The sequence below is a fragment of the Schistocerca americana genome, chromosome X, assembly GCF_021461395.2.
Source record: "Schistocerca americana isolate TAMUIC-IGC-003095 chromosome X, iqSchAmer2.1, whole genome shotgun sequence".
NCBI lineage: Eukaryota > Metazoa > Arthropoda > Insecta > Orthoptera > Acrididae > Schistocerca > Schistocerca americana.
Genome location: NC_060130.1, coordinates 732,982,765 through 733,010,361, shown reverse-complemented (window position 1 = coordinate 733,010,361; position 27,597 = coordinate 732,982,765). Strand labels below are relative to the sequence as shown.

The 27,597-nt window shown below is 39.1% G+C and overlaps 1 protein-coding gene across 1 annotated transcript in view; it reads right to left on the bottom strand.

The window, feature by feature from the left end:
• LOC124556492 (ETS-related transcription factor Elf-1-like) overlaps positions 1–24,500 on the bottom strand; it is a 157,689-nt gene extending 133,189 nt beyond the window's left edge. Inside the window, exon 1 of the mRNA XM_047130449.1 lies at positions 24,340–24,500. Within this exon, the coding sequence (XP_046986405.1) occupies positions 24,340–24,453 (114 nt within the window). The 5' untranslated portion in view covers positions 24,454–24,500. The remainder of the gene's footprint in view (positions 1–24,339) is intronic.
• Positions 24,501–27,597: the final 3,097 nt, after the last annotated feature.

Sequence of the window (27,597 nt, the reverse complement as noted above, 5' to 3'; positions counted from 1 at the left end):
ACATTTACAAGCAAGCAAATGGGAAATTTCGGTACACAAAATGGAAACCAGGCATCGTTGTTATGGTCTTGACATCAACAGATAGTGTGTGTAGTGTTAAGTTGTGAAACAATGAGTGTAGTGTGTGTGATGTGTGCAGCGGCTGGGAGTGAGAAATGAATGAACAGTGTAGCACTAGCCTTTAACATTATTAAATAACTTTGTAGAACAGTATTGTACACTATGGGTGAAACAAATAAGATAGCACTGTTTTCAACAGAACAGCCTTGTATTCGGGAGGGTGGAGGCTCCAATCTGCATCCAGCAATCCTGATTCAGGTTCTCCGCTTTTTCCCTAAAATGCTTCAGGTAAAAGACGGGATGGTTTCGTCTATAAGCCAACGGCCAGCTACCTGTCCCATTCTTGGCGAACTAGATCTGTAAGTGTATAAAAGCCTGCATATATGAAGTACATTGTTTTTGTTGTTCTAAATTTTAATACCAAGAATAAAGCTACTATGACTGTTACTGCTATTACTACTACTACTACTACTATTACGACTTCGCATTTCATACCCAGTGGAAGTATTAAGAGCATAGAGGCAAGCGGAAGTCTTCCGACACATGGCGATAGTATTCTCTTCCCAATTTAGATGCTCATCCCAAGCCCCGCATAAGTTCTTAAATGTTTTCTGAGAATACGGTCAAGTCGAATAGTAGACAGCTGTGCATGGAAATCTGAATTTATTAATTTTTGATCGGATACTAAGATTACTTGAGACTTTTTTGCATTTGGTTAAATCCCAGGTTTTTCGTCCATTTTACCAATGAAGATCATCATTCATCTGGACAATTTCAGTGTTTATATGTGCAGGTCTGGCCTTCAGATAAAATTGGAGGACGTCGGCATGTTGTTGTTGTGGTCTTCAGTCATGAGACTGGTTTGATGCAGCTCTCCATGCTACTCTATCCTGTGCAAGCCTCTTCATCTCCCAGTACCTGCTGCAGCCTACATCCTTCTGAATCTGCTTAGTGTATTCATCTCTTGGTCTCCCTCTACGATTTTTACCCTCCATGCTGCCCTCCAGTACTAAATTGGTGATCCCTTGATGCGTCAGAACATGTCCCACCAACCGATCTCTTCTTCTAGTCAAGTTGTGCCATAAACTTCTCTTCTCCCCAATTCTATTCAATACCTCCTCCTAATCTTCAGCATTCTTCTGTAGCACCACGTTTCGAAAGCTTCTATTCTCTTCTTGTCTAAACTATTTATCGTCCATGTTTCACTTCCATACATGGCTACACTCCATACAAATACTTTCAGAAACGACTTCCTGACACTTAAATCAATACTCGATGTTAACAAATTTCTCTTCTTCAGAAACGCTTTTCTTGCCATTGCCAGTCTACATTTTATATCCTCTCTACTTCGACCATCATCAGTTATTTTGCTCCCCAAATAGCAAAACTCCTTTACTACTTTAAGTGTCTCATTTCCTAATCTAATTCCCGCAGCATCACCTGACTTAATTCGACTACATTCCATTATCCTCGTTTTGGTTTTGTGCATAGAAATCATATTTAAAGAGGAACAAAACCAACGAAATTTCATTGAAATACTAGAAAAACAAAAGTGGTCCTAAAACTGACCCTTGTGGCATTCCTGAGAGAGGAGTATTCATTCCTACAGACGAAACATTGCTGACTGTTTTTCAAGTAGCTTTCAAACCACCTCAGCATACTATCTGAGAAATTAAGCTGTGTCTTTTTTCTGAGCAGCGGGTCAAAGCTGATGGTATAAAAGGCGTTTCTGAAGTCTAGTAGTATCAATATTGTGACCTCACGATAATCCATGGCATATTTTAATTAGTGCACTGTTTGTGCTACGGTGTTTACGAAAGCCAGACTCATGCTTGTTATATGTGCTGAATAACCAACCATGACACAAACCTGAGTAATTCAATTCCACTGTCGTATGTGAAACTGAGGGTATCAGTGTAAAAAAGTCTCATATGAGCCGATGATCGAAAATAAGTAAAGTACGTTAACATTCAGCCGATCTTCACATTATATGAGGTCGGTTTCCAGAATGTCATGCATAAGTCAGTCTCCAACAGGTGCCGACGATGTTCTTTTTGAAGCGCGCGATTCAGATGATTCTGGTCATAATTGGGACAAGGGACCAAACCGAGAAAATGTATTTGCACTGTTGCGACGGGAAGAGCCAGTGTTTGTTGTTTCAGCAATGGCAGAAGTATGACAGATTTTCTTTGGTTCGTGGAAACGGAATTAGTAATGCAAATAAGGACATGAAGAGAAAATGGAATTTTTATGGCTAGAACAAACAGGAGAATAGAACAACTTTGTTGGTGTCGCTATTTTCCGTGGCTACATCGCATATGAAATAAAACTGTATCATTTCACATTAAAACCACTGAAGATGCCTTAATATAAAAGACAAAACGCGTCTGGAATATAAATAAATGAAGGCTGATACAGTGAAAACGCGATTCAATTTATAAAACCGGAAAGGAATAAAATTTTGCTGACCAGCAGCAAGGAATATACATTGCCTGCAATTGTCCCCTTTGGCCTTGATGCATGCACTAATTAGGTTGGGAATGGTGACGTAAAGCCGTTGAACGGTCTCCTGAGGCAAGCTGGCCCACAATTGTTGTAACTAGTCCTTGACAGCATGGATACTGTCCCTGGGACGGACCTGACGTCCGATCTGATTCCACACATGTTCTATTGGAGACAGATATGGGGATGTTATTGGTCACAGGAGTACCGCAACATCGTGCAGATAGTCCTCAGAGACTCGTTTCATATATGTGCGATTGCTGGCGTGCAGCAAAATGGCACCACGGTACTGTTCATGGGAGGTAACACAAGAGGGCGCAGGAGGTCCTTGACGTACCGCTGAACAGCCAGAGTTCTCTGTCATTACCAGCCATGACAAGAATTCATACCAATGGCTTTCCGCACCATGGCACTGGGAGTAAAACCGTTGTGCCTCTCCAAAATATTGGAAAATTGCTACATCTCTCCACGTCGCCGGCTCACTCGCCGACGATGACCATCCAGGGTATAGCAGAACCGCTATACTCCAAACGCAGCCGGTTCTGTTGTGTTGACGGCAGCCTACGCGTCGGACGCCAGTTCCCTAATCTGGCTGCTGCTAGCCTCCGACCATTTATGTGGGATGATTGTTACAGGGAGCCCACTACATGTTTTCGGATTGCAGGAGCAGCGTGAAGAGGTTGGATGTGCTTGGGCACAATACGGCATTCCTAGCTTGTGGTGGCCACACATGGTCGACCGAAACATGGTGACGAGTATGTCTGCCGTCACGTTCCCACGCAGTCCAGCATTGGTTCAGTGTTACATCCAAATACTCCATAAATCTTGTTATTGCACGATTCTAGCAGATGTCCAAACGCAGATCCACAGCGAGGCTCCCTTCAAACCCTGTCAGGCGCTGATAATTCACACGACTACGTTGCTTCACCGTGTCCTTCACAGCGACTGCTCAACATCTGATGCTGTTCATGCCACCAGGCCTGCTACCATTACTTAACGCGAACACCACAAATGCACTCTGGTGGCTGTTCTACCAGTCACAGAAAATTGCAACTCTTATCATTAACATACCCGCTGATGGCATGTTCGTGTACACAGTCACGATGACATATGACGATATCTTCTCGATACTTTACGTTTTTTGTAAGGCAGTGTTAACAGAACAAGAAACAAGCTTTTTAATTTATAAAACGAAAGGAATAAAATTTTTATGACCGTCATGTACAGAAAAATGATTCCTATAGAGAAACTGAGTCATATGGAAGAATGTCGCAAGGCCTACAACTGTGTTCATCAAATATTGTCAAAAGAAACAAAGGAAACTAACTTTCACGTTCAAAATGCGTACATGCATGTCGTTGTTGGGAGCCGTAAGTGTAAAAACCCCTGCGTGAAATATAGAGTACAGCCTAAAGATACAAAACTAAAAAAACTATTACTTACTTCCGTAAGGGCCCGGAAAGCGGCTGCAAATTTCTTTTATACGGGAGTTTATTTTGTGTAGCACTAGCAAACGTAGAGAACTCACATAGGATTAAATTTTATGATCTTTATTACATCCAAAATTAACTGTGACCGATATTTTATACAATCCTTCTCATTTTAAGTGACAAATGTAAGAAGAAGTCCACGTCAGATTTCGTATCTTACTCCCAACTACACGTACGCGTGACGTGCGCGAAAATAGATCTCAAGCAACAAAAAAAAAAAAAAAAAAAAAAATTGTGAGGGAAAATTATGGAACAGTTTTCTAGACGTACGCCTCATTACAATAGGGGATTTAATCTAAACATATCGTAGGAAGCCAGTGTTCATTAGGCAGCGGAGACATATGAATTATGTGAACAGATGCACATGACAGGAATTGTGAATACTGTGAAGGAATATACACTCCTGGAAATGGAAAAAAGAACACATTGACACCGGTGTGTCAGACCCACCATACTTGCTCCGGACACTGCGAGAGGGCTGTACAAGCAATGATCACACGCACGGCACAGCGGACACACCAGGAACCGCGGTGTTGGCCGTCGAATGGCGCTAGCTGCGCTGCATTTGTGCACCGCCGCCGTCAGTGTCAGCCAGTTTGCCGTGGCATACGGAGCTCCATCGCAGTCTTTAACACTGGTAGCATGCCGCGACAGCGTGGACGTGAACCGTATGTGCAGTTGACGGACTTTGAGCGAGGGCGTATAGTGGGCATGCGGGAGGCCGGGTGAACGTACCGCCGAATTGCTCAACACGTGGGGCGTGAGGTCTCCACAGTACATCGATGTTGTCGCCAGTGGTCGGCGGAAGGTGCACGTGCCCGTCGACCTGGGACCGGACCGCAGCGACGCACGGATGCACGCCAAGACCGTAGGATCCTACGCAGTGCCGTAGGGGACCGCACCGCCACTTCCCAGCAAATTAGGGACACTGTTGCTCCTGGGGTATCGGCGAGGACCATTCGCAACCGTCTCCATGAAGCTGGGCTACGGTCCCGCACACCGTTAGGCCGTCTTCCGCTCGCGCCCCGACATCGTGCAGCCCGCCTCCAGTGGTGTCGCGACAGGCGTGAATGGAGGGACGAATGGAGACGTGTCGTCTTCAACGATGAGAGTCGCTTCTGCCTTGGTGCCAATGATGGTCGTATGCGTGTTTGGCGCCGTGCAGGTGAGCGCCACAATCAGGACTGCATACGACCGAGGCACACAGGGCCAACACCCGGCATCATGGTGTGGGGAGCGATCTCCTACACTGGCCATACACCACTGGTGATCGTCGAGGGGACACTGAATAGTGCACGGTACATCCAAACCGTCATCGAAACTATCGTTCTACCATTCCTAGACCGGCAAGGGAACTTGCTGTTCCAACAGGACAATGCACGTCCGCATGTATCCCGTGCCACCCAACGTGCTCTAGAAGGTGTAAGTCAACTACCCTGGCCAGCAAGATCTCCGGATCTGTCTCCCATTGAGCATGTTTGGGACTGGATGAAGCGTCGTCTCACGCGGTCTGCACGTCCAGCACGAACGCTGGTCCAACTGAGGCGCCAGGTGGAAATGGCATAGCAAGCCGTTCCACAGGACTACATCCAGCATCTCTACGATCGTCTCCATGGGAGAATAGCAGCCTGCATTGCTGCGAAAGGTGGATATACACTGTACTAGTGCCGACATTGTGCATGCTCTGTTGCCTGTGTCTATGTGCCTGTGGTTCTGTCAGTGTGATCATGTGATGTATCTGACCCCAGGAATGTGTCAATAAAGTTTCCCCTTCCTGGGACAATGAATTCACGGTGTTCTTATTTCAATTTCCAGGAGTGTATTTTTCACGATATTTTAAGTAGAGAGCTTAACGTTCGATTCAAGTTGCTACCAATAGAAACACGTAAAATGTGTGATTAAGCACGACATACTGAACCAAAAATAGCACTTTCGAGTATGTCAATTAGTTACCGCTCAAAACTACTCACTGAGCAAAGAATCGGCTTTTTGCCACATTGGTTCTAACAACGGGTTTTCAGCAATACCAGTATCTCACTTGGCAAACTTTTTATTTTCTAACAGTGCCAAATATGGACCAAAAAGTATGGCATATCTATTCAAACAAATAACTGTGCAATAATCTGCGAATGGTCGGCCTGTTACTTCAAGAGGAATCGACGAAATAACCACTTGTGTATTGAAAGCGATATAATTGATTCTTGAAAGGACTTTAAAAGAAAGTAATAGTTTAATTGGTTCCATATTGGGCAATTTAAAAATTTAACGGAAAGTGTGCTGTGGCCGTATATGACTGCGTGTTTGAGGAAGCTGAACATAAAGCTTCTTGCGTCTGGACATGCGTTCCTAACACGTGACATAGATTTTTCTTTAGTAGAATAGACCAAGTGGTTTAATTCCTTATACAATGTGCTAGACTCATAAGGAAATGTCATGGAAATGCGGTTTGAGGATTACAAAGATTACATTATCGTAAATAGTTTTTACCTCAATAACATAATGGAAGTTGCATCAAAAGACTATTTTGATTATTTGTTCTGTATGAATCCTGTGTTTCACCCTCAATGAATTCTATGGGCGATTGCCATTTCAAACAGTCCCAAGTGTAGACAACTGCATGAACTCTCCTATTTGGAAATATTACACATCTGTGTGCTACCTAATGAAATGTGACTACACTGCTACTGCAAACTCTTCTACATCAAGTAATTAGCACTTATTGTTGCCTGTGTAACACGCATCACATTCCACATTACGATGAGACAGTAGGAGCAACACACTTGTAAGACTGCATTCTGCATTCTAGTCAACTCACTCTTAACTATCACATCTCCTACTATATTCATAAAGTATGCATTATATTTTACAATAGTAGACAATTTTGGTAATACATAAAATACCTTCTAATCAGTTTAGCATTCGAGGACACCAATATGCCTCATGTTTCCTAGAACGTCAAATGAAATCTGAAACAATCTTTTTTTTTGTAATTGCTTGTTACAAGCTGTAAATCAAGATGTGTTAATGGTTTCCTGTGGAGAAATTTGTAGGCGGGAAGCTGCTGGATATTCGTCTGGACAGGGATCTACCTGCAATGCTCGAACCATTGGGTTGTGTGAATGAAACTGATGTACAAGCTTGGAAGATGAAGGTAATATTTACTCGCAAGCAGAAGGCAGCCAAGCTTTGGCTTCAGACTGTATGAATAATCTTTCCTTTTTGCTCCTACGTTTTACTACTAACACAAAAGTAAAAGTGTCTGGCGATCTATTTCGTCTGCATTGTCAGCAACCTTTGTTGAGTAAGAGGGCGAATCTGATTTCGCTGTTTCGTTGGCCGTAAGACGTCCTTTCATTTTATTTTTTCTAAGCGAGCACATGTGACTCGTCAGTTAAAGATGAAAGAACGGTATGTGCAGAAAGTATAGTAGTGTTTTTAAGCACGGCTTCAGAATCGAGTCCTGAATTATTAGTGAAATCACAATTTCCAGGTGCAAAAACAAGGAAACAGGAAGCACTTCCTTGTCTACAGCAAGTTCATATCACAGGCCACCATCCTTGAAGAAAGCAAAGTGTCTACCAGAAACAGGTGAGACGAAGGTCCACGGTACGACCGAATTGCACAGGCTGGTGCTACTGGAGCAACTGAAATTGACAAGGATGCAAGTAGGAAAAGAAGCTATATAATGAATGTCTTTAATGCAAAGATGAATTATGAAAACATTGCTGAAAAGGAGGAAAATGAGAATAGCATTGCGTTAAAAATAACTTGTTGTAGAGGATGAGCATTTTGTATTTTTTCGTAAATAAAATAATTCCAAATCCGGCATTACCATGGTATTAGTGCTGCAGTTTTTAGTCTTTTTTCATGTCCTATCATAAGAATATTCCTCTCAGTTACAGGCTCCTCTTCATTATCGTCATTGTCGTGAAAATCCTTTGCAGTATCTTCAAAATCTTTATCCTGTAGATATTTTGCATCGTTATGCAGTATAAAGCTGCAAATTATAATTATTGGAGCATTTTACAATGAAACTCTAGACACAAACTGCAAAATAGGAAACCGCCTCTTCAGCTGTTTTTACAACGCTCTGTCTCGACTTTATCATTTTTTAAAAGCTTGTTGAATGATTTGTGACTCTCCTCTGTGAGACTGCGATAGGGCGATCATCAGCCTTCATCACCCAAAACAACAGTGTTTTTACATTCAATTAGCACTTCCCGACACTTGAACTTCTCCATATTCGATGCCATGTGCTGACGGGGGCTAGCTAGCTTCAATGACAGTGAGTTGTCCCATTAAGTGCACGCAGCCTGCACATTTGTACTAGCGTAAACATTGCCATTCATATATTCATCGCCATACTGCATAGATTTCGGAATTCACACGGGCGTAATCAAGTATGCCTATATCACTTGGAATTCCAAATTTTTCTAGCACCACGTTTTTTGCCACAATCACCCTATGTGCTGATCACAGAAATTTTATCCACAGGTCAGTTTTTCCTTTATCTTCTTAGAAGCTATTCTCTGTGTTTTACTCACTGTAGTTTGATGAATCCCCATTTCTTTTGCTATGGCGGACTGGAATATCTTGACCAGTTGCAATAAAGAACGAAAATCTTCATCCACAGCTATGACGACAGTGCTCCACCTCTTCTTTCCGTGTCTGGCAGAAAATGATTCGCAATCTATTTGACATTTCCTTCGTTGAAACGATATTGAGTTTTATAATGCTCCCCTAGTGAATATAGACGTGGTCTGTACCCTTACTAACAGTTGCGCCATATCTGCATTCTGCAAACGTCAGTCTAGTACTGAGTAGCCTTCAATTTTAGAATGATGCTATTGCATCCAAATCAAGTCCGAGCCTTTCTTTATTCATACAGTTTATCTAATGTCGAAACCAGAGCTCAAGGCGAAGGAAAATCTTCTTCCTCCGTTTGGTCCCCATGAGCTAAAGCTTTTGCTTCACATTTTATTCATAAATTCAGAAACTTAAGCTTCGAAATTAGAAGGAAAAGCGTTTGCTTCACTTTATTCATACGGCCCATTGCATCCACCTCGAACTTCATTGATGATGAGTCTCCAAATATAACTGTTTACTAACCAAGTGTTAGAAACTGCAAATATCAAGAAACAGAATATGAAACTAGAAATTGTATCTGTATAAAGGACGTGTTGTTGTTCATCCATGCAAACTGAATTTGATAGCGTCTGTTATTCAGATATTCTTTTCCTCAGATCACGACAATTTATGACAAGGTGATTACACCAACTTTCATATCATATGAACCCCACACCACTGAAAATTATATTTGCGATGGCGTAATTAATTGGGGCGAGTTTTATACCTTGAAACACCTTTCAGATTTTCGTCTCTAGCCTGCCATATAATAGAAGTTTCACATATTTTCTTATTCCATTTTTAAATGATTACATTGACTTTATGTGTGCTGCAATCCTTTTTAAATTGCGGAAGTTACTACAAAAAAGCTAGGTTTGCCCAAATGTGAAATTCTTTACCAAGGTACAACATGATCAAGTGCTCGTATCTAGGAATAGATATTCTATTCAAATTTGGAAGATCTGCAATCGAGAAAATCTTGACAATACTGTTTTTAATACTCTGTTTTATATTATTAATTTTTTACTTTATTTACGTCCTAGATTTTGGACAAACTTTCATTAATTTAAACATTATTACGTCGAATATTATTTGCTAGGGTCGTTTTTATGATGTTTGCACAAGCATATTTGACAACAGAGAAAATTCTTTAAAGGGCATTTTACTTAATTTCCTTTTGTTAAGTGCGATATGTTTAACATATAATGCAATGCAATACGGTACGAAACACTTACTGCAATTTGACACTTTTGCACTCTCATTCTTACAATACTTGTACATACATAGTTTCTAGAAGAGAGCTTCCTGGCGTCAGAGGTACAGTATTTTTGCAAAATTCAGTTTGCATGATACTGTGATACTGAGCAAAAACAGTTTACTAGATGATATTGAGTTACAAATTTCATAACATAAATTCTTAACATGAGAATTTCACATATTTTTCTTTTGTTAAGTACGATATGTTCAACATATAATACATTGCAATACAATACACTTAATGCAATTTGGCACTTTTGCACTCTCATTTTACACTACATGTATGTACATGTTTTCCAGGCAAAAGCTTCTTGGTGTCAGATGTGCAGTATATTTACAAATTCAGTTTTAAAGATACTGTTATACTGAATAAAAACAGTTTCCCAGAAGATACAAACTTACACACATTTAAAGATATGTATTTTGTTAACTGCCTTTAAGTGACTTGGCAGACAATTAAACAATTGTGATCCTGAGTGATATACACCTTTCTTGCACAGTGTGGTATAACAATGATTTCTGTGTATATCGCTACTTGATCTTGTATGGTATTAATCTACAGTTTTATTTTGAATAAACATGTTTTCCTTTTTTATCATGCTTCTTTTTACATACATGACAATCTCGAGTGTATAGATAGGATCTTAAGTTCTATAAAGGATGGTTTACATGATTTTCCGCTGTTTTCATGTTTCATTATCCTCACAATCTTTTTTTTTTGTTTTCAGAAAGTTGTTACGCTGCAAGCGGAATTTCCCCGGAATATGATGCCATATCTCAACAGGGAATGTATGCGCGCATAATACACCACACTAACAGTTTCATAACTTGTGTTGTTCCATATAATTCTCATTGCATAGGTCATTTTGGATAGCTTAGAATTTAAAGATGTAATGTAGGAATTCCATTTACGATTGTCTTGTAATTAAATGTCAAGAAACTTTGTTTCAGTGACAATATTAATTTTTTGGTTTTCTGTGGAAAATAATGTGAAATAAGAAGAGAAAGAGACCTCAAATTGAGCCTTGTGGTACACCATGGGTTAATGGAAGGCTTTGAGTGATAGGCGTGAAGTTCATTTTCTTCCATATGTTTGATCTCTGTTATCTGAGAGTGATTTTCTAAGCAGGATTTCAGCCGTTCGCTCGGCAGCCCTCTTACACCATATCACTCTCACTTTCTTAGAAGAATTTCATGAGCTACTAAATCAAAGGCTTTGGTTAAATCTAGGAAAATCTCTCAAACATTTCTGCGATTATGCACGGCATTTAAAATACGATTTATGAGGGCGAAAGTGGCTGTTTACATACTGCGTTGTGGCCTGAAGCCATGCTGACATCCTGAGATACTATTATTTTTGTTGATAAGTCGGTTAAATGTGACGGAACTAATTTTTCAATGATTTTTGAAAAATCTGACTAGAGTGACACATACCTACAGTTGACCATCTGCCACCGATCACACTTTTTGGAAATGGATATAACTTTTGTAGTTTTTAGCTGATGTGGGAAGATACCACTTTACAGTGAAGAATTACAGATATCAAGCAAGGGTGTAAGTATCTGTTCCTCCGATATCTTTATAATATAGTCTGGCACATCATCAGCTTCGACTGAATATTTATTTTTTAATAACTTAATGGTGCCTAACAGTTCTTCCCCGCTGATTGGTCGAAGGAATATGGATGTGTTGTTTACACCTATTTCAGAAATTTCCACCAATATTTTGTTTGATTTTTTCCCATTTGTTCCTTCACTAGCTCACTAGCAATTATGATATAGCAAGTATTGTAGCGGTTAGCAACTAATTTTGAATCAGTGATCTCGTTGCCAGCCTGTGTCAGTGCAATATTTTTGTGTATTGTCACCTTCCCCGTAAGTCTCTGTACCGCATTCCACATAATCCTAGTTTTGTTTGTTGACTCCATAATAAATACGTCGCTTTCTCTTAATTTTGCTTCCTTTATGACATGACTCAGAATTAATTTGTATTTTTTGAGGTAGTGATTAAATTCAGGGCTGCTACCTGTTTTTGACAGCGCAAAACTTCTTGTTTTCTTTTACATGGTACTCTGATCCCTGATGTGATCCATGTTTGGGATCTTCTGGAGCCTTTACAAATTATTTCTCTACTACACACCAGTAATTAGTAAGTGAAATTTAATTAAGGAGTATTATCAAAAACTAGTAACAAGTTACAAAAATTGAGATAAAAGCTACTGGCAGCTAACACAATTTTTCATTTTCAAGACAGGGAAATCTGTTAAGACATTAAAGAAACTCAGTTCATTTGCAGATATCACGAGTTCCGTGATAGAAGACCTTCTACCATTTCAAGATTGAGGAAGTGTAGCGTAACTGTCCACACTTTTTAAAAATATACAGAATGTTACTCACAATAAAGCTATGTAACTGAAGAATTAACAATATCCTCAAACCAGATACATATATTGTACAGTGCTTAAATATACAGAACTCTTTATATGTTATCAAATCTGCACAAAACACAAACTCATGTCTCACAAGAAGAAAAACTGCAGAAAACGCCAGAAACTGCTTATGTCGGTCTGTAGTGCACACCCCTTCATGTGATTCTAAAATTGAACACTAAATTTAATCATTGACCACGAAACACCATGTGTTCCTAGGTACATTATCCTCCAGAAACAACAATCTCCCCTACACAGCAATCTCTAGAAAATTAGCAAAGCTGAAAAAAGTAATGTAAACGTGAAGAGCGTTAAGACAATTACTGAATAAATTATGACAAGTATACCTCACTTCTCGAAAATCTGTGAAACGTCGAGGTTTTATGCAACTTGAGTTAGAGTAGACCTCACGCCAAGCTATGTTCAATTTAATATTAAGAAGTAATAAATATAACACAGCCCCTTTGTGTTAAAAGAAAGGAAATATTACTCTCCACTCTCCTTCTAAAGTATCTATTTACTACTCATAAAGAGTGAAATTTCGGGTAATTAGTGAAAAATGTCGAATATTTAACCATATTTTACAAAATTGTGTGGATCGGTGAGTCGTCAGTAATCTAGCAGGAACTGTCTGATCCGATTTAAAATTCGCTTTTGTGATATTCCCAATTTTTTGAGATACTTGCAGTGTCAACCAATCGCATCTTTCGTGCAGTGTGATGTTAAGAATCTGTTTCTGTTGGTGTGTTTACATTCAGCAAGCAAAAGATATTTTTCTTCATTATTTTGTGACGTACAAGAAACTAATCTGAGAACCTATCTGCTCGAAGATCACAAATTTCAGCCCCAATCTGGAACTTCATGTGTGGCAGAAAAGTAAATATCAATTCAACTGTATTGGAGAGCAAAATTATCAAAACTAAGTAACAAATATTGTGTGTGTGTGTGTGTGTGTGTGTGTGTGTGTGTGTGTGTGTGTGTGTGTGTGCGTGTGTGTGTATCATGGTATCGTTATTGATATCTTTTCATTTGAGAACATATGATTCCTATATTGTTTGATTTTTGTGCCCCAGTAACTAGCATTGTCCGAAAGACTATGGGAAATAAAGTGGCAGAGGTTTGAACTAACTATCTGTGCATATGATTAGGTTTTTAAAGGAAATATGCCTGACAGATAAATAAATAATCATACTAAACTTAATTCCGTTCATCATATTTACTTTAAACACCAGATGTGTATTTAATGAAATTTGACATAATCACAGTGTAGGACAAACTGACCTCATGTATAAGCTTGTACAATGTAAAACGGCCTTTGGTCGCAACTTTTTTATTATTATAAAAAATGCCGTTAAACATTGTTTATAGTCTACAAAAAGTTTTGTTCACTTTTATTATTTTATCGAGACAAATACTGAATGTCTACCTTTTTCCTCTTCTGCGATTGCTTATAACTGAGAAAGACTCCGCCTAAAAAGCATTGACTGAAATGTTATTTTAATTTATTTGTTATCAGTGCGAAAATATCACAACTTGCAAATGTGAAAACACATCTCTTATAACATTTACTTAATAACGTCGATAAGTGTTTCCTTTCTTATTGTTTGTTTGAACCTAAATTTTATTTGAATAATAGCGCTTTTTTTTCAATCAGACTGTACATTTGTTAAGATCACTTCTTAGCTACACAACTAGTTTCGGATTAAAAAGCACCAACTATCTGTCAAAAATTCATGAGCAGTATAATTTGTGAATCATTGTTGCCATTATCATGCACTGGGTAAATACACAAACTTGAATTTTTAAGCTGAAACTAGTTCAATAAATAAGAAGAGGTCTTACCAAAGATACAGCCACAGTGAAGAAATATAATGTTCATTCAACAAATTTACACGTATAATACTCACTAGCCTAACAGAGAGACGTATCAGTTCTGTATCAGTTTGAAGAAAGGTGGAATATGTAATGAATACTGACTAGGAGCAAGTATACACAGAATAATTTGTCACGAAATCTCAAAACTGTTTCTCCATTTATCGCGAAACTAATATAAATTACCTCTCCTCTCACCCCTAGTTCGGATCCTGGTAGAGATCCGGCCCACTGCAAAGCAGATTGATATTTTACTTCATAACCTCACAGAAACAAATTTGTGCAGTACTTGAATGTACATACTACGAGAGCTGTGTGTGTGTGTGTGTGTGTGTGTGTGTGTGTGTGTGTGTGTGTGTGTGTGATTTTATGTACTTAAGGAAGGCTGACGACGTTGTATCGTCACTAATAGTGGGATACACTCTGGTTGATCCCTTCTCGAACACTCACACACTACCAATTTAAGGTGTAATGGAGAAAATAAATACTGGCAAGTTAAATCCTACAGGTAATCAGTAGGCGGTATCCAATTAATATGTTTGTGAATGGCGCAAATAGGTATAATTCTATAAATGTATCATAACTGATTAATCTTTCAAGCTGGTTACATTAATCAAATATCTAAGGGTAGTCATCAGAAATTATCTGAGAGACAGCTGGTTGTGTGAAATTCGTATACCAGACTAAGGTAGATTGTAGAATTCCAAAGAAGTGTTTTATGTCCATTAAGAAGGTTCTTTCAATAGTGTCTTTTCAACGTTGGAAAATACTATCCTCACCAAGTTGAACTATAGGTATAATTAAATGTGGTTCAGTAACGTCTGTATTACTAACCTACAGACTTCTTTGACAGCATTAGTGTGTCACATAATTGTTTAATAAACGTGAGTGAAGGACGCTGCTGAAAACATATTGGGCTTCCTGGAAATGATTTCTTTTAAAATCACGAAAGTGGTCTATACATGTCGAGCCAAGAAATATGTTATAATCTCGCGCACACATTCCACGTAATGACCACGACAACAAATCTGAAAAGGGACTCTATAGATGACTACTGACAGTGAATCTACCTGCACACCATCGCAATTCGAGTGGAAATAGGAAAAGAGAGTGGAGGGGCGAGGGTTTCCAAATTTTAAGGCACTATGTCCCACATTCTACACAGTAGACAGTGGCTTATGTGCTACAGATCTAGTTGTTACTGGCCATCTGAAAGAGTAGTAATTTTATTAGAAAGCCATATAATTATCGGTAAGTTTAAGCTCATAACTAAAACTATGTGTTAAGTCCTGAATGTATAGTAGAAACTGTGATGGCTCTTAAACGCATCCCTGAGGCACACCCCACATTGCTCCTTTTTGTGGATGGTTTTCCATCCAAGACAACGTGAATGGCGCTAGTATATCTAATCTATAGAATATATTGCTTTGCCTATTTTGGATTACATGTGAATCATACCAGGTCGGGTCGAAAGAGAAAATCAATTTGACTTGCGAATACGGTTGAAGATTTTCAGTTGTCTATTCATGCATTCTGAGACTGTAACAAAGATTCAGTGATCATAAAAGGGTAACGTCGGAATTAAGGCGATACTATTCTTACGAAAGTTTCGCCGCAAAATACATAGTATTATTGTTTTTAAAAGTCCCTGGAACTATTTTTCAGTACACATTATGTGTCTCATTTAAGAACAATCTGGTGGAAAAAACATTATCTCACTTTACTTTGACATTATGAGAGTGATATGGGAGCAGAAGCGAATAAATTTGGTAACAGAATCGAAGTGTAGGCACGGAAGAACACCATGAACAAGCTAAATATCTTACTGACTCAAAAAGCCACCGTAATAAGTTGATATTTTCCAAAAACTATTGAAAGTGTCGTAATTCCTATGTTACGTTTGTTTTCAGGTTATCCCATTTGTGATGAGTTGATTGAGCCAGTATACACGAATCGCATAAAGTACTGATAGATTAACTGCGAAAGTTTATTTGGTGTCGATGCCTCGGAGTACATTGACACCTCCTGAAGGACTGGATAATAACAACTTAAGTACGAGTAGTAGTCTTCGGAAAGCTGAAAGAAATATTGTTTAAAGTTCTTATCTTTGCCTTTGTCTTTATGTGTATCAATGTATTCATATATTTGCCATTTCCTCTATCACTGCATACGTAGATTTGGTTTTCTCTTTCAGCCCTGTACGCAACCTTTGTTATTGAAATTGGGTGATTATAAACGAGTTAATACGCACTTCACCAAGAATCTATTCGTTCGTGTGTTGAGATTCTCTTTATTTTGTGGTTTCCCACTTCAATCTACTTATAACATTTTACGTGGTACTTTATTCTTCATACGTTAAAATATCTATTTTATTACTAAAGTAACTTAGTGCCCAAATTTCAGCATGTTGGAAATCTACACCCATGTATGTTTCATGAAAAAGTTTTCCCTCGCCAATTTTGTATTTATAACGTGTGTCATTACACTAGCCCATCTCTCAAGAAATGAGAAGGCAACAATCGTGTATGTGTCTGGGGCGTTCCTCAGAAAAAGGAAGAAAATGAATGAAATAAGAAAGAACGATTCGTTCTTTAGGTATGTTTGTATAAAGCTCGGAAGATGGAAGTTTGAAACGGTGAGAAATTGCGAAAATCGGGATATGTTTGAAGATGACAAATTTAATACAGAAAGATTTGATAAAATACTACAAAAAGTTAAAATCTTAATTAAACGAACCAATAGAGGTAAGGGAACCTGTATAAATAAATAAAATGGTAGCAGATCAAAGTGACTACAGGCCAAAACAAAAAATATATAAATAAATAAAAGTTGGTATACAAGAATGGGGCGCTATATTAGTATCATCATTGAATGCTTCGCGGATGAATTATGTATCAAGTATCACGAAGCTACGAAAGGACGAAGCAATGTGTAATTTTAATCACTGAAATTGCTTCTGCAACAATCTAACGATCATGTAATGTTATTAGAAAACTTTTTATTCTGTTTTACCCAATTTTACGTGCGTGACTACCTCATACTAGATTAACACAAAGTAATGTGTAATTCAATCATTCCCGTACTGTCATTCGGTATTTGTGAAGCAACACAGTTACAATATCTAAGATTTTTATTCTCCTTGTACTAGAAATATATAGTGTCACTTACGAGTTTTTTGCGTTTTTACCGATTAATAACATTTAGTGTCCTCGCTAGGAACCCGGCATAGTTTCAAGTTTCCTCTATGCTGCTTCGTTGGATTCATCTCATTTGTGTATCTATTAACGTCAGAGAAGAACTTAAAGAAAATTCGCTTCACGATAGTCTTCAGAAATGCACTGTAAATTTTTGAGAATCTTAATACAGAGAAACATATTTCGAATACCACAACAGCTGTAGGTATCAAAGAAACTCGTTACTTGTTTTTTTGTACTAGTAAATAATTCAGTAATTTAAGTAAGAAAGATCGGTCGCAGTTATTAACTGTAGTTCACCAGCGTAGCTTATCTTTACACACTATAAAAACTGTAACAAGTCATACTCCTACAAATACCTGTGAGTTCGGGTGTTATCATTAGATGTTGATGAGCTCCGAATGGTCAAGAAAAAGATGTTTATTTACATGCACCATGTAATAAGATAGATACCTTAACCTTTACTCGTCAATAACCATTTCTTTGCTCAATATCTTACCTGCTCCCAAAACTAAACATGTATGTGTAATTAGGTTCTCATCGAGTGAAATATCGAAGTCTGAAGTGCCTCCTCATCAGAAGAGCAATAGCTTTGTTTTGAAAGAGCTGTCATCAGTCATTTTGCAGTAAACGCGTTTTCATAACACGTAACCAAATATTTCCTACTGCGTTTACTTTATCCTGGGACTAAAAGTATACTTCCTTATATGGTTAATCGTGAACCATATATGTTTTTCTATGAGTATATCTCTCTGATCCATATGATTACACTCCTTATTTCCTATTGTCTTCCTTTCACTACTATCAGAGGGAGACAATACTTTGTAATATTTACCAATGACAGGAGCAAATTTTATTTTATGAGGTGATAATTGCAGTATTCTGATAATAAACACAGTCTATAGAATAAAAGTCAAGGCTCTGTCTGACAAACGCCTAAAAACGTATATAATACATTCAATTCGTCCAGGTCGGTTTAGCTCCTGTTCACCACAGCTTGCGGTTTTGAAATGGACCCAAGCGCTGCTCCGGTTATGCAGAACAATTTTTGTTTTAGGCTGCACCCTGACGCTAGAGATATAGTAATATCGCTAAACAATATCTATCTTTGATTCAAAAACTTAAGTGTACCTGATATACTCTTTCACTTCCGCCGCTTATTTCTTTCTTGTTTAATAATCTTATAACTCTACCTACAAAAAACAGAATGAGTTTCAGTGTTCTACTTGATAATATATGTGGTTAATACTTCACGGAAACGATCTCTAAGGATAAATAGAGTAGCTCATACACCGAGAATTAACTACAGACCATGAGTGCTGCTTGGAGAAAATTGCTTCACAACTTTAATTTTTACTAGAATGAAGCTAAAACGATGCTGCTAGAACTGTTAAGTGTGCAAAAAATACAACTCTTTTAGACGGAAGTAAGTAAACTTCTAAATTTGTTAATAAGTAAGTACTATAAGCTCATGAGAGAGGAAGTGAAACTGTTTTCTAACTGCGTGCCAACCACTCAATCGCAGTCACTGTCTCAGAATTTCGTTGTATATTTCACTTAACTAAATCACAACTATTTTTAATGTACTTAACAAAGTTGAGGAACAATCTGTAAATAGGAAGTCTTAATTTATTATGCGGGCTATCCATCACTCAAATATGAAAGGAAGAACGGATTCAAGTTTTCACAAAATTTATTCTTTTTACTGTTCTTAAACACTGCTCGCACTTAATCATCCTACTTTTTCCCTATGACTAGCTTGTGAGGGTAATGAGTGATGTCAGCCTCTTTCTCGAAGCTGATTTTCCTGTCTGTTTCAGGGAACTCATGCGTACACGATGCAACAGCTAGTAGAACGAACAAATTTTCTAAGATTTATCTTCTCAGGCCATAAAATGTAAGAGAAATCAATTGTGAAGTGATGATGGGAGAACGTAGCTCGTGGTTCACAGCAGAAATCTTCATTTCTCTTCCGATCTTGGAATAAGAGCTACAGAGAATTTTCACATTGGCAAAAACGGTGTAGACTTATTGTTCCTATATCCGTTTTTGCGTTACTTTGTTTGTAATCCCATCTCCAAGAAATACGTGGAAGATGAAGAGTCTTACTTAAAAACGGTGCAATTTATCGGCCGAGTCCACCTCTAGAATGCACACGGGAACGACTAATAGCTACTTCGACTAACCACCAGGATATACATCCCTCGTCTGAAAATGTTGAATTCGAAACTGAGCTTATAGGCGCCATTTTTTCTCTTACAGTCAGACATCAAGAACATTACCATTTCGAAATAATATTGCTGCAGTTGTATCCGTACAAAGCCTAAAATTCCACATGTAACCCAGTTATGCACTTTTTATTCGAAGGTGTAAATTGGCGGCGTCCTGTTTCTTGTATTTCGGTTACTATCCAGAGCAGAAAACTTGTCTGTCTATGGAGAATTCATTAGGCTCACAGTTAAATGGTGGACTGCAGTAATGCAAATATTTCGCTCGTAAATGATACAGATATTAAAATACAGACTCCAGAATTTCGGAAACATTTCTTTACCAATAAATTATAGTAGGTATATGGGGGCAGCTGATTCCATGGTCCAGATTTTTCTTGCCTTTCGAAACTGAAAATTAATTTTGTGCGTTTTTATCGAATGTGCACGCATACATGTGACAAGACGATGTCAGCCTAGGTGTATACACACAGAAGAATGCAGTGAAACCTCTGTCCACTGAAAAGGTGTTGAATAGCACTCCTTCAAAGCTGTGTTGCTCCTAGAAGCTACAGACACAGAAGACTATATGCATAAAACAGGTAGAAACTAAGTAAGTAAAAAGTCCACTTATCAGAAACATTCTGTTGTACACTAAATGGGCACATTTATTATCAGTACTTAACTACTATCTACATACTGTAGATTTATTTAGAGTCAACATGTAGCACACACTTTGTTGAAACTGTTGTGCACGGGATTATTACAGATGCACGAATCTGTTCAACCATCTCAGCACACTGACTATTATTTACTTTACAGTTCTATATTTTATTCTCCAAATCTAGCATATTCTTAGAGGAAACGTTTATACTAAACGCTAATATTTATAATAATGTGGGTTGATTTATTGCACATTCTGGTAATACATAAGAATCTAGCAACAGCTGGAAGCCTTACGAGAGAAGTTGTTGAGAGCATTTCGGCGATATTTCTATTTGTTTATTCTTTTTTCTATTCGGAAAAAACACAGTCTTTTGCGTAATTAGCAGACAGTTACGTCGAAGTTTTACTGACTGAAGCTCATTCTTGAGGAATGTCAGATTATAAAGATGTATTAAAAAAAGTTGGCGTCTTTAACAGTGATGAACTCTGGGATACCTAGATAGCACTGTACGCTCACATATTTTTAATATAATGTCTTACTTTCACATAAGTAGATACTAGCGTCTAGTAAAGTTCTGTTTCACAAATTTAAGCACTAATAGATGCTATGCACCTTAATTTTTGAACCAATATCCGAGCAACATAGTCAACACTACTCAAGATTAGAGTTGTAAAAGTAAGTAGGCGTAGACTGCGGTAGCTTTCCTAGTACCTTCGGTCAGTTAAGATCATAACCGCGTTACCTGTACATTAAGTGTGTTGCATACCTACGGTGCTTCATCTCATTTCGATTGCATTGTTTGAATATGCTTTCAGTGTCTTACAGTATTCCCCTACAAACCAGAAGATGTGAACCGTCTAGAAACTGAGTGTGGTTCTATAAAGGATCGCGTCACCTACGAAACATTTCTATTCTACATAGTTATCTTCCTCTCTGTTACTTATAAATAAACAGTATCTATAGCAAAATTGAAATTTTCGTTGTTTAATTCAGGTTTTATTCTAAAACTGTTGATTCCCAACGTGAAACATTCGGATATTGTAGTAAAATTTAAAAAAATAATTATAGATTTATATACAGCGCTAGAAAACGCAATTTCCTAAGTAAATGTTAACATTTAAAAAAATGCAAACGAAAAAATATGAAGCATCGCTTTAATACTTAGTTGAGCTTATATAAAACATGCTTCTGTTACTGCTAAACAACGTTTGCAACTATTAATTACAACAGAAAATTCTTGCCTTTGATCATGCTGAAGAACGATCTATTGGGAACGAAATAACACCAATAATCATACAGATTTTTTTTGTATTTGTGCATGTAAACTGTACTTGCGTCAAAAGTAATTGTTTCGGTTACATAGAAGAGCAGAAGTTACGGGAACAGCTAATGTTTTTACTTATAAAATACTATTTATATTCTGTATGGATATAAAATTCACAATTGACTGACACTGAACGATGTCCGGTTCTAATTATGTACAAAACAAACAAACAGAAATAAAGAGAAGCCATCGGTTGCCATTTCTTCTCTGACACGTTTCTTTCCCTACCAATACTACCGATAATACTACCATTTACTAAGTCATTTATGTGCTACAACAAAACTAAGCAGCCGTAGTTTTGGTAGAGTACAACTCTATTCAAGACACTAAAATTTGACTCTATTAGCTGCATACACATGGGCAACAAAGCACTGTTTAGAAACACGGAACAGAACAAAATTTCACGATACACTCCATAGGATTATGGCACAAAGTAAACGTAGCGAAACACCTGTTGTGAAAGACTAGCCTGTTTTGAGCTTAGTAGTGGAAGCTGGAAACCTAAGATTGAGCACACTGGTGCATTTGAATGGTTTCAAGATTAGCATTAGATTACTAAACCCTCTTAAAATGTACAATTGCGCATGGTACCAATTCGCAATTCCGGCCAGTCTGGTATTGTCAGTATAGGGTGTAAAACAAGACATTTTGTACTTATTTTACATGTGACATACCACTGAAGACCTTAGAGCTATAACTAACAAGTGCGTAAACTATAAATTATGACTCCCTTTCAATAAAATATGGAGTAGTAAAATTTACGGTTGGCTTAGTGCCAATGTAAAGTTTCCCCTCCTTTAGTGTTCTAAGTTTAAAGCATGCATGAAAACGTCACAGCAAACCGTGTTAGGCAAACGTGCTCTAAAGAGACACTGTGCCTTAACTCAGACTTGTTTCAGACGAAGGTCATTTTTCTTAGGAATTATCCTGGTTGTTCGACTGGTTTTACTGAGGGGTGTACGTAGTTTTTAAGAGAGCTTTGTTACTAATGTAGAGGCAATAATCTTAGCCGGCAGTATGGCATTGTGGAGAAAGTTTCTAGTAATACACAGTAGGAGAACAAAATAGGTAAATAAATCTCCTGTGCCCATTTGCAATGTGTAAAACATGCTTTAAGGAAATAGAATTACTTCCAAGGTATACTTCAAACATTTTAAAATACGCACAGTTTTATCTAAGTGCTTTATTCATTAAAGTGCAAAAAAAAAAAAAGAAAGAAAGAAAGAGAATGAAAAGAAAAAAAAATGCTTCCCAATCATATTGCGCATAGTCCTAACAAGTTCTGTTATTTTTATTTCAAAATTGCTAACAGCTGATTTTCCCCCTGAAAACTGGGCAGTACGGTGAAAACCCCTTAAAGGGTGACGCCCGTAATCTGTATATAATAAAGGAAATGTCGTGACTGACTGGCTCATCGCTGACCAGCTCAAACCACTAAGGACAGAAACTTAAAATTTGGAGAGGGTGTTAATTTTGTACTCTAAGGCGTCGTTTAAGAAGGAATTTTTCGAAATTCCACCCCTAAGAGGGGGAAATAGGGGATGACTGTTTTTTGAGAAACGTCGCTATTATGGCAATTTTTAAACTAGACCTACGAAAATTGGTATTTGATTTCTCGCTCAGAAATAAAGAAATACGTGTTTCAGAATTATTGGAACCTTAACCATTAAGTGTGTAAAATAGTGGGTAATTTTTTTAAATAAACCACAATTAAAGAACAACTAAGCATTTTAAGGTACATCTATAAAAACTGTTATCTGAATTTTTGGTTAGAAATAAAAAATGCTTTTTCCATTGTTTTTAGAAACTCAGGCCCTAATAGTGTGAACTAGGGGATGATAATTTTTATGAGATTATTTCATTATGAAAGCATTTTCAAACTTAAATCTATGAAAAATTGTAGTTGGTCTCTCTGTTAGAAATAAAAGTGAAATACGTGCTTCACTGTTTTTGGAAATTCAGTCCCTAAGGAGATGAAATAAGGGGGGGGGGGGGGGGGAATTTTTAAGAAAATATTTCGTTACATTAAAAGTTTTTAGAGCTAAATCTACGAAAATTGGTATTTCAGTTCTCGGTTAGATATAAAGAAATACCTGTTAGGAGATGAAAGTTCCTATAGAAATATCGCCATAAGAAGGCAAAAGTGACGATTAACGAAAACCTTGAACTCCTGCTACCATAATCGCTTTTTGGTCAGAAGTAAATTGGGCAAAGACTATTCTTCTACGGCCTTAATTGGCGTGAAAAGTTTAGAAGGTGTTGCAATTTGTGAGCAACATAAAAATTCGATTATTGAAAAACGAAAAATATCTGCCCAAACCACACAGTCTACGCGAGCGAAGCAGCGGACTCTAAGCTAGCATGTGATATATGGATTTCTCCCTCTGCCGTTGTCACTTAATATTCTTGGCGTGTGTGTGGCTAATTTAATTGTAATATTAGCACGTAGGCGCCACAGAGCGAAACCGTGGCGGCCAATAGACATCGCCACGAGCTCTCGCGCAGCTGATATCCTCGGTAAATACGGACAAACAGGCATACTTGGCCCATAACATAGTTATTTGCACGCGAACGCGTTCTTCGTATTGCTGTGCCACTATCTTCACTGTACAGCAACACTGACGCACGACTCGCGTGGGTGCGCAGGAGGAACGGCGGTGTCGCGGCGGCCGCCCTAAGGTTTGCAGCAAATGCGCGGAAGTGGAGTCAAACCTGGTGGTATCCGGAAGCGTGCGAGAGCATTCCGCCGCAAGCCCGGCGCGCCGGGCTCTTGTGGCGCGGCGGGCGCGGGCCGGGCTCGGCTGGCGCGCTGCGTTCGTCGGACATGGAGGAGTCCAGCGGGGTACTCGCTACTGGCCGCGGGCAGCAGGGCGACGCCGTGCGACTGGCAGCGCACTCGCGCTGACGGGCCAGCGTGGGGGAAACAGATTTGACGCGTGCTAACGGAAGCGCTCAATTGCGGCGTGCGACTCACCCGGCAGCAGCGCGCGGACCGCCACCACTGCGCGCACGCAGCAACCGCCGCCCCTTTTGTATCTCGGCGCCACTCACCCAGCACACCCCACTGTCCGCCCCCCTGCTCAGCGCCGCCATTTTGTCAAAGGGCTGATGCTCTCTTCGTAATGATTACAATAACTTAAGCTACAACTTGCTAGATCTACATCTACATCTACATGGATACTCTGCAAATCACATTTAAGTGCCTGGCAGAGGGTTCATCGAACCACCTTCACAATTCTTTATTATTCCAATCTCGTATAGCGCGCGGAAAGAATGAACATCGACAGGGTGTTACAAAAAGGTACGGCCAAACTTTCAGGAAACATTCCTCACACACAAATAAAGAAAAGATGTTATGTGGACATGTGTCCGGAAAAGCTTAATTTCCATGTTAGAGTTCATTTTTGTTTCGTCAGTATGTACTGTATTTCCTCGATTCACCGCCAGTTGGCCCAATTGAAGGAAGGTAATGTTGACTTCGGTGCTTGTGTTGACATGTGACTCATTGCTCTACAGTCCTAGCATCAAGCACATCAGTACGTAGCATCAACAGGTTAGTGTTCATCACGAACGTGGTTTTGCAGTCAGTGCAATGTTTACAAATGCGGAGTTGGCAGATGCCCATTTGATGTATGGATTAGCACGGGGAAATAGCCGTGGCGCGGTACGTTTGTATCGAGACAGATTTCCAGAACGAAGGTGTCCAGACAGGAAGACGTTCGAAGCAATTGATCGGCGTCTTAGGGAGCACGGAACATTCCAGCCTATGACTCGCGACTGGGGAAGACCTAGAACGACGAGGACACCTGCAATGGACGAGGCAATTCTTCGTGCAGTTGACGATAACCCTAATGTCAGCGTCAGAGAAGTTGCTGCTGTACAAGGTAACGTTGACCACGTCACTCTATGGAGAGTACTACGGGAGAACCAGTTGTTTCCGTACCATGTATAGCGTGTGCAGGCACTATCAGCAGCTGATTGGCCTCCACGGGTACACTTCTGCGAATGGTTCATCCAACAATGTGTCAATCCTCATTTCAGTGCAAATGTTCTCTTTACGGATGAGGCTTCATTCCAACGTGATCAAATTGTAAATTTTCACAATCAACATGTGTGGGCTGACGAGAATCCGCACGCAATTGTGCAATCACGTCATCAACACAGATTTTCTGTGAACGTTTGGGCAGGCATTGTTGGTGATGTCTTGATTGGGCCCCATGTTCTTCCACCTACGCTCAATGGAGCACGTTATCATGATTTCATACGGGATACTCTACCTGTGCTGCTAGAACATGTGCCTTTACAAGTACGACACAACATGTGGTTCATGCACGATGGAGCTCCTGCACATTTTAGTCGAAGTGTTCGTACGCTTCTCAACAACAGATTGTGTGACCGATGGATTGGTAGAGGCCTCCACGCTCTCCTGACCTCAACCCTCTTGACTTTCATTTATGGGGGCATTTGAAAGCTCTTGCCTACGCAACCCCGGTACCAAATGTAGAGACTCTTCGTGCTCGTATTGTGGACGGCTGTGATACAATACGCCATTCTCCAGGGCTGCGTCAGCGCATCAGGGATTCCATGCGACGGAGGGTGGATGCATGTATCCTAGCTAACGGAGGACATTTTGAACATTTCCTGTAACAAAGTGTTTGAAGTCACGCTGGTACGTTTTGTTGCTGTGCGTTTCCATTCCATGATTAATGTGATTTGAAGAGAAGTAATAAAATGAGCTCTGACATGGAAAGTAAGCGTTTCCACCACACATGTCCACATAACTTATTTTCTTTCTTTGTGTGTGAGGAATGTTTCCTGAAAGTTTGGCCGTACATTTTTGTAACACCCTGTATATCTCTCCGTACGAGCTCTGATTTCCCTTATTTTATCGTGGTGAACGTTCCTCCCTATGTAGGTCGGTGTCAACAAAATATTTTCGCATTCGGAGGAGAAAGTTGGCGATTGGAATTTCGTGAGAAGATTCCGTAGCAACGAAAAACTCCTTTCTTTTAATGACTCCCAGTCCAAATCCTGTATCATTTCTGTGACACTCTCTCCCATATTTCGCGATAATACAAAACGTGCTGCCTTTCCTTGAACTTTTTCGATGTACTCCGTTGGTCCTATCTGGTAAGGATCCCACTCCGTGCAGCAGTATTCTAAAAGTGGACGGACAAGCGTAGTGTAGGCAGTCTTCTTAGTAGGTTTGTTACATTTTCTAAGTGTCCTGCCAATAAAACACAGTCTTTGCTTAGCCTTCCCCACAACATTTTTCGCGTGTTCCTTCAAATTTAAGTTATTCGTAGTTGTAATACCTACGTATTTAGTTGAATTTACGGCTTTTAGATTAGACTTATTTATCCTGTAGCCGAAGTTTAACAAGTTCCTTTTAGCACTCGTGTGGATGACCTCACACTTTTCGTTATTTGAGGTCAATTGCCACTTTTCGCACCATTCAGATATCTTTTCTAAATCATTGTGCAGTTTGTTCTGATCTTCTGATGACTTTATTAGTCGATAAACGACAGCGTCGTCTGCAAACAACCACAGACAGCTGCTCATATTGTCTCCCATATCGTTTATATAGATAAGGAACAGCAACGGGCCTATAACACTACCTTGGGGAACGCCAGAAATCACTTCTGTTTTAGTCGATGACTTTCCGTCAATTACTACGAACTGTGACCTCTCTGACAGGAAATCACAAATCCAGTCACATAACTGAGACGATATTCTTCCATAAGCACGCAATTTCACTACGAGCCGCTTGTGTGGTACAGTGTTAAAAGCCTTCCGGAAATCCAGAAATACGGAATCGATCTGAAATCCCTTGCCAATAGCACTCAACATTTCACGTGAATAAAGAGCTAGTTGTGTTTCACAGGAACGATGTTTTCTAAACTCTTGTTGACTGTGTGTCAATAGACCGTTTTCTTCGAGGTAATTCATAATGTTAGAACACAATATATG